The sequence below is a fragment of the Eptatretus burgeri genome, chromosome 9 (genome assembly GCF_056783735.1).
Source record: "Eptatretus burgeri isolate ZD-2024b chromosome 9, Ebu_testis_v1, whole genome shotgun sequence".
Lineage (NCBI taxonomy): Eukaryota > Metazoa > Chordata > Myxini > Myxiniformes > Myxinidae > Eptatretus > Eptatretus burgeri.
In genome coordinates, this window is record NC_140969.1 from 35142225 (window position 1) to 35160335 (window position 18111).

At 43.7% G+C, this 18111-nt stretch overlaps 1 protein-coding gene across 5 annotated transcripts in view; it reads left to right on the top strand.

Annotated features, from left to right (window-relative positions):
- LOC147019888 (6-phosphofructo-2-kinase/fructose-2,6-bisphosphatase 4-like) overlaps positions 1 to 18111 on the top strand; it is a 167343-nt gene that overhangs the window by 86165 nt on the left and 63067 nt on the right. For all 5 annotated transcript variants that reach the window (XR_015061564.1, XM_085894702.1, XM_085894703.1 and 2 more), the window contains exons 7-9: positions 11235 to 11356; positions 13895 to 14102; positions 16981 to 17127. Coding sequence is in view for 4 of the 5 variants with exons in the window: in XM_085894702.1 (XP_085750828.1) it covers positions 11235 to 11356; positions 13895 to 14102; positions 16981 to 17127 (477 nt within the window). In the remaining variant the exon portion in view is untranslated. The remainder of the gene's footprint in view (positions 1 to 11234; positions 11357 to 13894; positions 14103 to 16980; positions 17128 to 18111) is intronic.

Sequence of the window (18111 nt, forward strand, 5' to 3'; positions counted from 1 at the left end):
GACGCGCAATATCAAGTTTCGTTCAAATCGGGCAATGAAAAGAATTATTTAAAAAATCAATTCCTGATTCGTTGAAGTACTCTTCGGGAGTATTTGATCAATGCAAACAACCTCAGCGGTATAGTTCACTGGAGTTTTTCACTGTAGCGGTATAGTTTTTAATTTTTTTATGAAATGATTTTTTATCAACCGCTGTCATAGCGGGTTCACGGGTCATCTAGTGTTCATTAAAGTCAGCATGCTTATGTGATGAGGCATGTCCCAACTCTGAATCCCGATGTCTTCATTTCAGTTTTTTTTAATACCTCCACTGATGAAGTCGCCAGAGGCATTATGTTTTTGGTTTTTCCGTCCATATGTCCGTGATAGGTTTTCATTACCATGATAATTTAAGAACTCCTGAAGGGATCGAAGTCAAACTTGGTACAAAACTTGGTTAAAAAAAAAAAAAAAACCTGATTCAATTGTGAGGTCAAACGTTTGAGGTCTCGTTCAGTAAAAAAAATCCATTACCGTGCTAACTTGTGTACCAGTGATGGGATTTTGACATATGTGCGTGCGTGCATATTATATAATATATAGTTTTGTTTGTGGGGTATATGGAGGAATTTCACAGGGAGGACACACACACACACACACACACACACACACACACACACACACACACACACACACACACACACACACACACACACACACACACACACACACACACACACACACACACACACACACACACACACACACACACACACACACACACACACACACACACACACATATACACATATATATATATATATATATATATAGATATGTCATGTCCAGTGGGTCTGCCCCAACCAAGTATATAGTTGCCTGGTCCATGGACGTGTAGGAGACATCACAATATAAATTAAGTTGGGAAACTGTGAGCTTAAGTGTTACGTGTCACCACACTGTGGTGCAGTGTTAATTAGATAGGGATTAAGGATAATTTCCTCCATTATGTAATTGCCCCCTGTGACCTTTTCCTACGGTTTTTGGGTTTTTTTGCATTTTACAAGCCAGAAATAGGATCACGTCCTTAAAAAAAAATAAAACCACAACCGAGCTGCATTCCCAGCTTCGTACCAGCAAGTCATGCCCCCGAAGCTTATGATTGGGCATGACCTCAGAAGCGAATACGTTTTTTGGTTTGGTTGAGTGTAGTTGGGTGTGAGGGACATGATCAGAGATCAGGGAGTGCATCTCGGCAAGAGAACGGGGAGGCAGGTCGTTGCAGGAGGAGAGAAATATAGTCGGAGATGAAGGCTCGAAGTAGGACAGAAGCGAGAGAGGCAGGATCGGCAGTCAAAAGAGCAAGGAATTACGGCTGGCTTTCCTTCGACACATGAAGATCGCACGATTCTTGTGTTCGTGCTGAGGTGAGTTTGCCTGCGTGTGGAACCAACGCCAAAGCCTCGTGTCGAGCCATCGGGGGACAGAGACGGTGCCATTCTACAAAGCAGAAGATCGACGTTGGTGAGGACGATCGACGAAGAGGCTGTACGGTGGTTGGTGCGTCCTGCCATTGAACACCACCTCACAAATTACCTCATGTACATTCCCCACCCAGAGAGCGGCTCGGCACCATTTTGTGTGCCTTCTCCCGTGCAGTGACGAAGCAGTTTTATGGACCTTCAAGTTATTGAGCCTATCTCCTGGACCCGAAGCTCAGTGCCGAAATAAAGGAGGGATTTTTTTTTCGTTTTATTCTGTCCCCTTATTTGTATTTAGGTCTGTGTGGAGGCACGTCAAAATTAGATTAAGGTTTCCTCATGTCTTGATTCATTTCCCTTATAAGTGTTGATCTTTCTGTTTATTGAATCATTCTTTATTTAAGTTGCTGGTGTCCGTATATCCATTGTGGGTTCGAGAGTAAAACCCCTGTGCTGTGCTACTGTCCTGGTGAAGCACCTAGCTGTTTCTTTTCCACGTGTGCCATAATCTTTGAGAATCTGTGCTGTAAGCCTCCAAGGGAGAACTGTTGGGGCAGACCCACTGGACGTGACATATCTATATATATATATATATACATATATATATATATATATATATATATATATATATATATATATATATATATATATATATATATATATATATATATATATACACGTGTGTGTGTGTGTGTGTGTGTGTGTGTGTGTGTGTGTGTATAGACATTGCACTCGTGAGAGGGATTACCTGAGAAACATTTTGAGACCAAACATGATGGCAAATACTTCAATGAATTTCTCAATCCAATTGCTTGTGACGATTCTTCAGTGTGCATAAGTCAGGATATTAATATTACCTCGAAGTGCAATTCATCCACTTCATGGCTCATCACTATTGACTTGGGAGTCAATGGGTTTTGGAGATCGAGTGCACCTCAACTGACTGGCTCATGAAAATGTGTTTTGTTTTTTTTTGGAATGGGAGTGTTTTAACAATATAAACTAAATCGCATTTTTATATGTTCAAAAAGTTGGCCAAATATTTCAGACTACAGCCAATGAGAATGACCCATGCTTCAAAATTTGGGGATATGGTCCATTTGTGGTCTATTATTGCCTTCACTATTACAGTTGTGACAAAGAACAGTCTCATTTGGTTAACCTGAGGCATTCCCTTCGGCTGGGTGCCTGGAATGTCCTATCCCTAAAGGCCCTGTCACACCTTAACGATTTAGCCAACGTATGCCTGACGTATGCAAAATTTGGCTAAAACGCTGGCGCACGCTGGCATACGTCGTAGTACGTTGGCATATGTCGTAGTTCGCCGAGCTGTTAGACAAATTTTCCATGCTTGAAATTTCCCGACGTATGCCAGCGTATGACTCACACGTTCCGCATAATGCTGGCATAAGTTGTAGGCATATTACGCGATCGTTGACACACGTCGACACGTTACTTGAAAGTTACTCATAAGTCGAAACACATCGAGGTAGTGTTTATCATACCCAAAACTTATTTCTAACCTCTGAGTAACGTGTTGTAGGCACGCTACGCGATCGTTGACGCACGTTGACACACGTTACTTGTAAGGTACTCATAAGTCGAAACGCATCAAGGTAATGGTTAGCGTCAGTGTTCCAGACTCCCTGGTTTATTTTATTTTATTTTATTTTTTTCTTCGGTATGACGGTCATGTTGACACTTCGATTTCTAGTGCGGTTATAATATCATATAATTAAAAGGCTGCCGCTCAACGATTTCAATCATAACCGTCATACCGAAGAAGAGAAAAAAAAAACCAGGGAGCTTGGAACACTGACGCTAACCATTACCTTGACGTGTTTCGACTTATTAGTAACGTATGTCGACGATCGCGTAGCGTGCCTACAACTTATGCCAGCGTATGCGGAATGTGTGTCAAACGTCGAAATTTTCAACATGCTGAAAATTTCTCAACATACTCGGCGTACAATGACTTATGCCAGCGTACTACGACGTATGCCAGCGTGCTCTTAACGTATACAAAACTTACCCATAACGTATTCGACGTGTGCCAGCTTGGTTCAGCAAATTTTTCATACGTCGGCATACGCTGGCGAAAACGTCAAGGTGTGACAGCGGCTTCACACTTCGATGTCTAGTGCGGTTATGATTTGAATCGTCGAGCCGCAGCCTATGAATAGCCTATGCCACGTGATCATCGGCGATACGCTGCCGTGCTATGCATAAGTAAGACTATCGTTGGTCATAGGTTGTGAACGCCGACAACACCCTCAGCATTCGTTGGTATAAGTTATCTATATGTGTTTAAAACGTTCTTTGTACGTTTTATTAATACGTATGTTTTGTACTAATACGTACGTTTTGTACTAATACGTTATGCATACGTCCAACATGTTATTATACGCCCAAAAGTTAAAAAAAAAATCAATAGTTCAGCGTACGCCAGCGTTTTTCATACATTTTGAGACCTTGCCATACGCTGGCTAAAACGTCAAGGTGTGACAGCCCCTTAAGAGAGGATGATCACCTGTCTCTGTTATCATCTGAGCTCAAGCATTTGGACATCGGTATTGCAGCATTCTCTGATGTTCGGAGACCGGATTGCGGCGAGATCATGGCGGGTGGTTGCACCTACTATTGGTCTGATCGCTCTGATGGCGACCATGCCCAAGGAGTTGCTGTAGCTGTGTCCAATAAGCTGACTCCAATGATAATTGAGGTAACACAAGTGAACGAGCGTATTATGAGACCAAGTATTCGTCACTCTTTGGGTGTCATTTCCCTGGTCTTTGTATATGCTCCGACTGAGGCGAGTGATCTCACCGTGAAGTAGACACATTCAATGCCACGCTCGAGTCTCTGGCTGATCTGTTTCCCAGGTGAGATGCACTTCTAGTATTGGGGTATTTCAATGCATTGACTGGAACTGATAGGGATGGTTATGAGACGTGTGTTTGTCCCCATGGGTCTGGAACTGTGGAGCTGAATAGCACTAAGTTCCTTGACTTTACAAGAAGTCATGGACTGAGGGTGGCTGGTTCATGGTTTCAGCACCCAGAAGCTCATCGATGGACTTGGTATTTCAACGCTGGCGGTGTGGCAAAGGAGATTGACCATGTGCTCATTGATGGTTGCTGGAGGATGATCCAGACTTCTCAGTTCTGACCACCGGCTTGTTGCAGAAAGTCTTGAGTTGCACCTTAAATCCAGGAGAATGGTACCGTCCCAGTCTAGGCTGGATGTTGGCAAGCCCAAGGATGAGAGGGGAGCTGAGGAGTTTGTGAACGAGCTGGTTGGAGATTTGGTGGGGGTTGGGGGGCGTCTGGGTACCTTGAGAGATCCTGAAGAGTTGTGGAGTGCCTTCAAGACCACCGTCCTTGATGTTGCCGGTGGATGTCTTGGAACTCACCGCCGGGCGAAGAAGAATTTTGTCTCAAGGGATACTGGATACCATTAACCAGAGTCGCAGGGCTTGGCTGAATGGCAGAGCTAAGCTGTTCAGGGAGCTGAGGCGTAAAACTGTACGTGCGCTTAGGATGGACAAGGAGGCGTATGTGCGAGGAATCTGTGAGGGGGTAGAGCATCACCTGTGGTCAAGCGATTCTCGTCCTGCTTACAGGGGAATTCGCACATTGTGTTCATCCATGCCCATCCCTCGGTGTACTGCAGTTAGAACGGAGTATGATGGGCTCATGACAGAGGAGTCCGAAGTGAAGGCCCGCTGGGCCGGTTACTTTGAGCGGTTGCACCAGGCTGATCCACCAGCTGTCGAGTTGGACGTCAGAGGTATTACAATCACTGTTGCTGACCCTCCAATCAACTGAGGTCCACCTTCGTTTGTGCAAACACAGGCTGCGGTGAACCGGTTGAAATGGGGTCAAGCTCCAGGTTTCTGTGGCATCCATGCTGAACTTCTCAAGGCTGGTGGAAATGCTGCACTCGTGTCGTTGCATGCAGTTCTGTGCTCTGCCTGGAACACAGGCAACATCCCAACGGACTGGAAGAGGGGCCTTGTTGTCCCTCTCTGGAAAGGGAAGGGTGATGGCCAAGACTGCAGCAACTACCGAGGGGTGACGCTGCTCTCAGTGCCGTGCAAATTCTTTGCTCAGATAATTCTTGATAGGGTTCACCACCATCTGCATGAACACCAGTGTCCAGAGCAGTCAGGCTTTACACCAAAGAGGTCAATGATTGACCGTATCCTTGCTCTTTGGGTCCTCACCAAACGCATGAGAGTTTCGGCAGAGGCTGCTTTCAGCCTATTTTAAGCTCTGTAAAGCATTCGATTCGGTGAATTGGGATGTTCTCTGGAGGATTCTTGGTCTTCGTGTGGTGCCACCAAAACTGATCGATCTGATGTCTGAACTTTACTCTGGTACTGAGAGTGCTGTGAGATATATATTTTTTTGTATACCTTGTCGAGGCTCGTATTAGAGCGAACACACAACTCACAGCAAGGGGGCATGAGACAAGAGGGGCGGGAGTGGAAGGGACAAAACAGTGGGGAACAGACACATGAGGTGAACTGTGGAAGGGAGAGGGATGGGGATGGGACGGGGAACATGGCGAAGAGAAGATGGACATTACAGGGACTTTCAGGAAGGAAAGCAGGGGAATTGAAGGAAGTGGGCTTGGGTGGATTATCGGGGGTAGAAAAGATCGAGGATTTGGATGGGGGAAGATAAGAGGTGGTGGTGAACAGCTGTTTTGAAAGCCTGGAGGGAAGAATGGGAAAGAATAGAGTGAGGAAGTTTATTCCAAAGGCGGGAAAAAAAGAGGAATGAAAGAGTGAAGATGAGCAGTGATTCGTGATTTTGGTAGTTTTACCAGAAGGGGGTTGTTGGCGGACCTTGAACGTCCTGTGGAAATGTGGTGGGGACAAATCGCAGAGAGAGCAGGGGGGGGCAAGGCTCGAGAGGAGTCGGTAGAAGACAAAGACCACCGACCAACCTGCGGTGATTGAGTGAGAGGCCCAAAGACTCAGCTTCATTGCGGGAGATGCCGATGATCTTAAATACCCTGGTTTTGACAGCGTGAAGCCGAGAAAGGTGGGAGGCAGGAGCACCAGCCCAGAGGGGAGAGCAGTACTCCATCAGGCTACGGACAAAAGCTTTGTAAGTGGCAGGAGCTCAAGAGGGCCGAGGAAGGACTTTGCACGACGGAGGATTCCCAGTCGGCGACTGGCTTTTGAGGCGAGGTTGGAAATGTGACTTTCCCAGGAAAGGTCATGGCAGATAGTGAGACCCAGAAGCTTGAAAGAAAAGACTTCTTCCAGAGGATTGTTGAGAAAGTGGATGGGGGGGTTTTCTCAACAGTCCTTTCGAAGAGACATAGTGAGAGTGTGAGATTTGTCTGGATTGAAAGACATGTTCCACGTGTTGGATCAGTTTGTGATTTTATCCAGATCTGCAGTGAGCGAAGAAGCTGCTGCTTGCCGGTCTGAGGGATGACAGATGGTACGGCAGAGGGTGGAGTCGTCGGCAAAGAGAAATAGAGGATTTTCCATAGAGTCGGAGAGATCATTGATGAAAACCAGAAAAAGAACAGGGCCCAGAACGCTACCTTGAGGAACTCCAGCCTGCACAGGAAGAGGGGATGAAAGAACTCCATTTAGGGCCACACGTTGACTGCGACAGGAGAGGAAGTCTGCGAGCCATGAGTGGAGATGGCCTTGAATACCATGGGAAAAGAGTTTGGTGAGTAGTGCAGGGTGCCAGACTGTGTCAAAAGCACGTGATATGTCCAGCGATACGGCTCGGATTTCCTGTCTGGCATTGAGGACCTCCATCCATTGATGGGAGAGCAGAAGCAGCATATCCAGAGTAGAGTGACCTGGTCTGAAACCAAATTGATGATTGGAAATCAAGCCATTGGAGAAGAGGAAGGATTTCATGTCTGAAGCGATGATGGATTCCGTAACCTTGCTGATGATTGGGAGAAGGCTGATTGGTCTGTAGTTACAGGGATCTGTTTTTGCACCTTTTTTATGCAGGGCAGTGATGTTAGCAGATTTCCAAGCAGATGGCAGATGACCTTGGGCAAATGAGAGGGTGAATAGAACAGAGAGAGGGTGAGCAAGAGCAGAAGAGCAGGCTTTGAGGACACGTGGGCTGATGCCGTCTGGACCGGTTGCAGAATCTGACTCGAGGTTTGAAAGCAAGCTCTCCAGAGAGAAAGGAGAAAAGGAGAAAAGGAGAAAAGGATACAGAGACCAGGGACAGTTGGGTGTGACTGGGTAAAGTGGGTAGAGAAAGTGATGGGTTTAGGACACAAGATTTAGCTGCAAACACCGAGTTTAGACATTCAGCTTTATCACGTGTGGTGGTACCATCTCTGACTTATTTCCAGTTGTTACTGGAGTTTGTCAGGGGTGTGTGCTGGCTCTCACACTTTTCAGCACTTGTATGGACTGGATTTTTGGGAGGATGTCAGAGTGATCAAGCTGTGGAACATTATTTGGGAATGTCAAGATCTCTGACCTTGATTTTGCAGATAATAGTCATCTTTGTGGAGACTTTAGATATCCTTGGGGGCCCTCGAGGTGCTCAATTGAGAGTCGGAGCTACTGGGATTACGGGTTTTCTGGGTCAAAACTAAGATCCAGGCTTTCAATGACATCTTGGATGCTGCTGTCCTGTCTGTGCCTGTTTGTGGTGAGGATGTTGAAGTCACGGAGAGATTCACTTACCTTGGCAGTGATATTCATGTCTCAGCTGGCTGTGAGTCAGAGGTCAATAGACGTCTGGGTCCGGCCTGGGGATTCATGGATTCACTGGATCGTGGGGTGTGGCGCTGCCAATACCCGTGGAGGAGGACGAAAGTCCGAGTCCTCAGGTTTTTGGTGCTTCCATTCTTGCTCTGTGGATGTGAGACTTGGCTCTGACCAGGTATCTGTGATGAAGACTTAATTCCTTTGGTACAAAGTCTCCGGAGAATCCTTGGCTATCGCTGGTCGGACTTTGTGTCCAACGAGCGGTTTCTAAGAGAGACTCAAATGAAATTTGTTACCTGCATAGTCTGTGAGCGTCAGCTGCGGCTGTATGAACATGTGGCTTGTTTTCCTGATGCTGATCCTGCTCACCAGATTCTCTCAGCGAGGGAGTCTCGTGAGTGGAGGAGGACAATGGGCCGACAACGTGCCTCGTGGTTGCAGCAGGTTGATCAGAATCTCAAGGAGATGGGGATGGGCCAGGCATCTACCTGGGGGATTGCCAGACGGGGGCCCCTGGAGTACCGGCAGAAAGTGGACGCAGCGACGTGCTGCTCTGGCGCATGCTCCCATACCTGACCTGACCTGTCTGAGAGATCAAGATGTGGTGTATCGTTTTGAAATGTCAAGATCTCTGACCTTGATTTCGGAGATGATTCAGTCATCTTTGCGGAGACTCTCAATATCCTTTTGGGGGCCCTCGAGGTGCTTATTGATGAGTCGGAACCACTGCGATTACGGGTTTCCTTGGTCAAAACTAAGATCCAGGCTTTGAATGACATCTTGTCTACCTGTTTTTGATGGGGATGTTGAGATCACGGAGAGATGCACTTACTTTGGCAGTGATATTCATATCTCTGCAGGCTGTGAGCCAGAGGTCAATAGACGTCTGGGTCAGTCTTGAGGAGTCATGGATTCACTCACTGGATCTTGGAGTGTGGTGCTGTCGGTATCTGTGCAGTACAACAAAAGTTTCAGTCTTCAGGTCCTTGGTGCTTCCATTCTTGCTGTAGGGATGTGAGACTTGGACTTTGACCAGGGATCTGAGATGGAGACTTAATTCCTTTGGTACCAGGTCTCTTCGAAGAAGCGTTGGCTATCACTGGTCGGACCTTGTGTCCAATGAGTTGTTGCTGAGAGAGACTCAAATTAGATTTATTATCTGTACAGTCCGTGAGCGTCATCTGCGGCTGTATGGACATGTGGTTTGTTTTCCTGACGCTGATCCTGCTCACCAGGTTCTCTCAGCAAGGGAGCCTCATGAGTGGAGGAGGCTAATAGTCCGACCATGCACCTCATGGTTGCAGCAGTTTGATCAGCATTTCAAGGAGATGGGGATGGGCCAGGCATCTCCCTGGGGGATGGCCAGATGGAGGCCCTGGAGTGGACACAGTGACGTGCTGTTCCGGCGCATGCTCCCACACCTGACCTGACCTTACCTGATGGAAGTGTTCGCTGACCGAAATTTACATACATTATTGGTTGTTATAGAGGAAGGTTATACCTATCTATCAATTGAGGCATGGCAAATAAGGGGAAACAATCTTGGAAGCAAAAAGTGTTTTTTGGCCACTTTGGTTCATCTGGAGCCCAGACTACGAATAAATCCAGGAGCTTAAACTGTCCTTAAGTTTTTTTTTTTTTTTTTTTATTTTTTTTTTTTTTTTTTTGTATTTAAATAATCGATCTAAATCATGTTAATTTGATTGAGAAATTCATTGAAGTGTTTGCTTTGGTTATTTGTAATTTTGATTGCACGACCCTTCGGATCAATATTAATCGGAAAAGCACATTTGATGCACCATTGAACAGGCAATTGAATAACCTTTCAAATGATAGATAACATTCAATGAACAGTGTTCAGTTTTCAAAGTGAGACCTCGTGGTCTCCTGCAAAGTAAGCATTCCACCGAAATTTCAGAGTACAAAAATCACTTGACACGATACATGGGTTCCTATCAGCAAGGTGTGTAAAGTACAATTTAATTTGAAGATATTGCATGTTAACATATTTTTTCCTCACCCAGGATACTAACCAAGTAGAGTATGGGGGAAGGGGGTTAGGGGGGAGAGAGTGGGTGATGCACGGTGGTCGTATCCACCCTAAAGATGATAATGACCTTCAGTGTCGTACTCTATTAAAGTCGGTGGTACATCGTTATTCTTCTGCCACTGCCTTTCATCTGTAGCACGTGATAATGGTTTACTTTCATGAGTTAGGAGTGCGGATGTTCTGCTGATGCAGTGCCCTCTCTGGTTTAGAGCAGGAATTTGTGATTTGTTCATGGTGCCGACAAATGGTTCACCAACCCTTCACGAAGGACTGTGGGATCTTTAACATCCACCAACTAAGCTGGCAGACAGGACACCAGGTTTAACATCCATCTGAGGGACGGTCCACACACATTGATACAGTGTAATGCCCTGTATGTGAGTCTCCAGGGTGAAAGTTTCTGGCTGGTTTGAGATTCCAACCCAGGCTATAAAGTACAGAAGTGAGTGTGCATACCTCTAGGCTATCCTGCAAGCTCTGTTGTCTATAATTGTGCGTGCTTGTGTGTTTATAAGGCAGAATGCAATGATGCTTCCTTGATACAAGGGGCATGGGGGTGTTGTGAACGATTTTGGAAAAGTGACAGGCATTCTTCCTTGTCGTGTTGAACGTAAATCCTGGTGTGTGAAAGAAGATTCACCATCAAAATGGAAATACAAGTGAGAAGCAATAGAAACGTTGAACTTCATATGAAAATCTTGAATTTCATTTATTTTACTTTTGTTACGTACTCATCACTGATGACTGATTATAATGTCTGCAATTTATCACAAGTCTGGGCACACATACTGTATATATTGTACATCGCTTCGAGTCAAACATTTTGTTTCATTATCCTGTTTACCAGTAATAATATGTCTTTGGCACAATAATTGCTTAACATGAAGCACATACCTATGGTGGAAATAACCCTCACCTGAACTCCATTTCTGGCAGAATCCTTGAGCATTTTACAGGTATTTTGAATTCTAAGATGATATCATTATCCAGTTTTATGTCCCTTTTACAGGAGGTGAAACTCAGCAATCCTGACTACAAAGGTCGAGATATGGACGAGGCGATCGAGGACTTCAAGAAGCGGATTGATTGCTACACATCATTCTACCAACACTTGGATGGGGACCTCGACAGGTGTGCACGTCTTGCTGAAGTTGGCCATGTAGATTAAATTATGCTCTACTCTGGCACTCGTCGTGTGCTGGTTCATGTTTTTATACAATACATTGTTTGAATGCTGTGTTATCAGGGATTGTAAGTGCATTTGTATTTGATAACAGAGATTGTAATAGGAATTGTGCAAATCTAAGACCTCAATCAACCTGTACTCTTTAAAGGTCCCCTTACATGCAAAACTTTCTGGTTATTTATATATTAACTTGACCTTCCTTGTGAAGAAATCACCCGTTTTTTTTTTTTTTTTAATCAAAAATGGGATAATTAGAGCAATATTTCGATCATTTATTGTGCTTTTCACAACTTGCTATGCCCCGCCCCTAAAAAAAAGTTGACTTCAGCGAATCGCAGCGTTGACGTCACATTCAGAAACTCGCACAGAGTGGATTGACTCGAGATCTCTGGAGTCGAGACCAGCGTTTCTCAACCTTTTTACCCTTGTTGAACCCTTGAAATAGTTTTCATGTCTCAGGGAACCCCTGCATAAAAATTATTATATACCATTATTAATATCGAGCTCTTTTATATTTTTATCGTAATTCACATGGTAAATATAATTTTTTTTTTTCGGATACGTGGTTTAAGGAAAAAATGACCCCCTTTTTGTCAAATTTATTGGCAATGAAAAAAAAAAAACATACTGCTCGTTTATGAGACCTCACACCGAGGTTTTAATTCACAAAAAAAAAAACTTAAAGAAAAAAAAAACACCTCATGTAACGTGATAAACAAAACTAAAACAAATAAAGCTGAAGCACTACAGAAGAACAGAGAGAGAGAGAGAGACAGAGAGAGAGAGAGAGAGACAGAGACAGAGACACACCACGCAAGGAAGCACAGAGAAGATAGATGGACACCGTGCATGCGTCCCGTACTTGAGTCAGTCACTCGATGATACACGAATCCGCCACGTACAGGACGTCCACTAACCAGTGAGGGCGGTTTCACACTGGCGCCATATAGACATTGTTAAATACATTCCCTATGGTTGTTATAATTGTAAATAATATAAGAGGTTGAAGCCTCTATTATAATTACCAAGGAGTTTCCAACAATATGCCGTACGTGTATAGTAAAATTACGAATATTAAATCAAACAAAAACTACTCAAAAATGCATTAGCCCATTTATTACTGTTTCTCGTGGAACTCCTAGCGACCTCTTGCAGAACCCGAGGGTTCCGGGGAACCCCGGTTGAGAAACACTGGTCTCGACTGGGCCGATAAATCCGTCGTCCGTCCGACTAGGCCGATAAATCCGTCGTCCGTCTGACTAGGCCGATAAATCCGTAGTCTGTCCGACTAGGCCGATAAATCCGTCGTCCGTCCGACTAGGCCGATAAATCCGTAGTCTGTCCGACTTGGCCGATAAATCTGACGTGCTGCAGCTTTTATTTATTATTCTCTTTTTTTCATTGTTTTCTACTGGTGCTACATGACAGGAGTAATAAAAAAAATAAAAAAATGCAACAGAACGTCAGATTTATCGGACGACTCGAGACAATTGTGTCACAAGGTGTGTTCTGCACACAAGTTTTCATCGTATCCGGACAGCGAGATTGCTTCGTTTTATGCGCAGAGAGACACGGCCGATGACATGCGCCGGCCTTGTTTGTGATTAATTTGCTGCGGAGCAACATGTCCGCTGCGCTGTTCACATCACTTCACTAAAATATTTCCAATATTGAGCAGTATGCAAGTTAAATTTACATTATTGAATTACGAATAGGATTTAGTCTAACCAGTTGTTATTTCCGAGTCTTCCTTCGATGTCCCCCCGATCATCATGAACTCTGGGAATTTCATCGCCAGTTTCCTCTGCTTCTCCTGCTTCGGGCTCGAACTGGTAAGGCCGTACTTCATTTCCAGCTGCCTGAACTTCACCTCCCGCGACTACGTTATCCGACAATTCTCCATGTGATTCAGACCAAAATCCTTCATTTCTCTCACACTCGCTGTCCTTACCAGACAAATGAAAGTCCATGTAATCCATTATTCAAAAACAAATGTTCGATTTTTTTTTAAAGCAGAAATGAACGAAGCGATTGAGTCGACCAATCAAATGTAGAAACGCACAGAAAGCCAATAGAATCACGTAGACCACCAACCCGAGTAATTAACGTGCAGCCTTTGTCATCCTGTAGTTGACGTCATGTGGGTTACGCCCCTTTCAGGAGAATTTTTAGGGGCGTTCCAAAGAGATTTTTTTTTTTACATATTACAGAATGAGTATTGTGAAAAAAAACATTGTCAGATATGAAATCATGATGAAAAACTCCTCTAGGACATATGTATATATATATATATATATATATATATATATATATATATATATATATATATATATATATATATATATATATATATATATATATATATATATATGAAATTTCAGTACTTTTGCATCTCAGGGGACGTTTAAACAACTTGTTTTCCTTCATCCTTACAATTTATTGTTATACCTCTTCCATGTCTTCCTCAACCTCTTTCGACACAGAGACCTCTCGTACATGAAGATCTTCAATGTGGGAGAGAGATTCCTGGTGAACCATGTTCAAGATCACATTCAGAGTAGGATAGTATACTATCTGATGAACACCCACGTCCAACCTCGCTCCATATACCTGTGCCGACATGGCGAAAGCGAACTCAACGTCCGTGGCAAGATTGGCGGAGACTCAGGCCTTTCTGACAATGGAAAACAGGTATGCGGGGTTGAAGGAGGCTGTGGGTGGGGGAGGAGAGAGGTTGGGGTAGGTGAGGAGGGATTGCGTGGAAGAGAGGGGACATTAGTCCATTTGCCATTCTTATCAGTTCAATAGCGGACCTTGCAATCGTCTATAGTACAAAGTTTTAAAGTGGATTTGCTATCCCATGGGGTCTCTGAAACAATTCAGCTTGGTTGTCCTCAGACCAACTTTGGGCAATTTTTTAAATATGCAAATTAGGGCCACCATTACCAAAAAACCTATTTTCTTCAATATCTTTGCAACTATGCATGTTAATGTCACAAAATGCTGTCTAGACCTACGTTTTCATGGTCAAGGATTGCGATAAAGGCATATAAAAAGTTATCACATGTATTTATTTTGTCTGTATGTAAATTAATTGCCGCCATTACTGAAAAACCTATTTTCTTCAGTATCTTTGCAACTATGAATGATAATGGCACAAAAATGTTATCTAGACCTATGTTTTCATGGTCAAGGATTACGATAAAGGCATGCAAAAAGTTATTACATGTATTTATTTTGTCTGTATGTAAAGTAATTGCCGCCATTACCCCAAAACCTATTTTCTGCAATATCTTTGCAACTATACATGGTAATGTCACAAACATGGTGTCTAGATCTCTGTTTTCATGGTCAATGGTTACGATAAAGACATTTAAAAAGTTTTCACATGTATATATTTTGCCTGAATGTAAATTATTTGCAGCTGCTGTCTTGCACAGGCGTGGGATCACAAGGTTCATAACTACAGGTCAAGCATTACCCAGCTCTATAATGCCAGCCAGATTCTGCTGGAACTCATGAGCCATGACGTGGGTCTCTCGGCATCCATTGGGAGTTGAAACCAGGAGGTCAAAATTGTCAAACCACCCAAAGATTGGCCCCACCCTCCGTTCCAAGCCCATGGCCTGATGTAGCACACTGCTCTTTTCACCCGCAAATTTTGCAGCTGATTTGCGGAAACGTTTGATCTCGTCATAGGACACTGAAACCGTGATCATGTAGGAGCTTGATCAACTCTGAACTCCCATACCTGTGATGAAGCTTCACTGCCAGCCCCAGCATTGTCTGGGTTTTAGTGCCTGCAATGTGACTTTGTACAGCTTGGGTTAGACCGAGAGACTTTTTTGTCACCATTCCCCCCCACCCCCCGAAACCAATTCTGAAATTATCTTGAGCAGTGTGGTGCTAGTTTGTTTGAGTGTTTTGTTGTATGTGAATTCTCCAAGATCATAGTTTGCGCTATTGTACTGTACAGCTCGTGCCTCACCTTTGACCTGCCTTACCACAGCGTCCACACTATCTTCGTCAACTGAATCGACCTCGACCAGCTTCAAGGATTTACCCACAAGATGCCTAAACCCTACAACTGAGGCACAACCCTCCATACGTATAACGACAATGTCATTGCCTAAATAGTTTGTGAGATTTTGGAACATCTGCCTGCGAGATATCAATCCACCTAAACTACAGTACATATCATGTAATTCAATAACTGTCCATGTACGGAGTTGTTGGTTAGCATACATGTCATTAATAACTGAATTCAGAGCATCATCATCGATTACATCAGAGTTCAATGACAAATTGGTATACTTAGGAATAACCATGAACGCATCATAACACTTCTTATGGTATTGCGCGTCTGTGGCAGGTAAATCTGTAAGAACACCTTTGATGCGGATTTCAACCTTTCTACCCCAATCATCATTTCTCTGCTCACATAAATCTAAAAGTACATCTTTGAAAGGTGTAAGGCCAGGGTGATCACTGGTCTCACACTGGATTATACGCTCCCACCTGTCAGGGTGTTTGGGGTCTTTCGGAAGACAGTCATCACTACAGATCAAACAATGTTTTTTTTTTTTTTTTAATTGAAACGTTGGAAGTTGAGACCTTCTTACTCTGCTAGTCTCTAGTTCACTCTCTGTTGTTGAAAAGTCTTCTTTCCTTTTCTTTGCTATATACTTCGCCACATTCTGTTGAGATGTGCAAGTACAGTAACACGTCTTATGACATTCCACAGATGAATTCTCTCCCTGTGAGTCCAAAATGACCTTTAACTTGACATGAACATCATCGTCACCCCTCTCTTTACTCTGCTGAATCATTGTCCTGATGCCTTGGACTCTGACTGTCTGGGGTCCCTTCTCACAGCTGATCGGGAGGAGACACGTTTCGCTAGCCATCTCGATCACCTGAAAAGAGAATTGAGTACGTTTTGAGAGCCACCACAGTTATGTCATACATATACATGTGATAACTTTTTACATGCCTTTATCGTAAACCTTGACCATGAAAACATAAGTCTAGACACCATGTTTGTCACATTACCATGCATAGTTGCAAAGATATTGAAGAACATAGGTTTTTCGGTAATGGCGGCAATTAATTTACATACAGACAAAATAAATACATGTAATAACTTTTTGCATGTCTTTATCGTAATCCTTGACCATGAAAACATAGGTCTAGATAACATTTTTGTGCCATTATCATTCATAGTTGCAAAGATACTGAAGAAAATAGGTTTTTCCGTAATGGTGGCCCTAATTTGCATATTTTAAAAAATGCCCAAAGTTGTTTCAAGGACAACTAAGCTGAATTGTTTCAGGGACCCCATGGGATAGCAAATCCACCAAAAAAACCTTGTACTATAGACCACTGCCAGGTTCTCCAAATGGCAAATGGACTACATATTGGTGTAAGGGAGGGATAGGTTGGGATGGGTTAAAGGTTACCTAAATGTGTTTGTATTGTTTAATGAGATGTTTGGAGACATCACAGTCAAGCAAATTGCTGGTTGTCTGTTGCATTTGTTTCCTCACACTATGGATTCCATCACGCCCAGTTTGCTGCTGTTCTTCAAGATTTCCTCATGAAGCAGAACATCAAGGACCTCAAGGTGTGGACAAGCCAGATGAAAAGGACGATCCAAACGGCTGAGTGCTTGGGTGTTGGTTATGAACAGTGGAAGGCTCTCAATGAAATTGATGCGGTAAGAAAGTACTCTATGCTACCGCATGCTCTTTAAGTACCACATGTGAGATATCGATCCAAATAGTGAAGAAAATAATGGTTATAAAAGTTTATCACCAAAGTTGTTGTCACCTGCCTGACCCTGAAAATGCTTGATCCGAAGATATTAGGAATTTGATGTAGCATGTAGTTTAAAGGCTCACGATAATCCTCAAGTGAAGAATCTTAACGATTGTGTCATTGTGTGGTCAGAAAACTTACACAATCTGTTAAGACTATTTGCTAGTCTTGTACACATTTTTTTTAATTCTCCTTGATACATATCCCTGTTTTCTGCTCCCCAAATCATGTTAGTGTTTGAATTGTTTTAATTTCTTTCTTTTTTATGCACATACCCCTAAGCTGTCTCGCCTGGGTTTGATTCCTGACCCATCTATAAACTACTGTCAGCCCTGCCAGGTGTTTCACAGGCAAGGTGATTCAACAAGGTGTGTGCCATCCCTCGGATGGACGTGAAACTGGGCATCCCGTCTGCCGGCATTAATTGATTGACATTAAAGACCCCATGGTGTGCTTTGCTCAGAGTAGGCGAGCTATTGCCGGCACCCTGGCTAAGTTACAAATACCCTGGCTAACAGGGTCTAAGAGGGTGTATGGTGCATTGCTTCCCCAAAAGAAATACTTGCTGTCTTCTCAGAAACTACACGCACAATTTAAGTGAAACTTGGCCACAACCTTCATCAACCGTGATGTACCCAAATTTGTTCACACTATTTAAATAATCAGGGTCGAAAGGGACTTGCGGGGGAAGGGGGTGTCCCCCCCCCCCCAAAAAAAATATAAATAGGTATTTACGATAACATTGGTTCATTGGTACATTTTTATGATTCTGTCCCACGGTGACTTCCTTCTCAGTGTCATTATTCTACCAGGTGAGCGCCCAAGGGTATAGCCCTGATGCTTCTGTTTTAAATCTCGGTCTGGATCCTTTGGGAATCGAAGC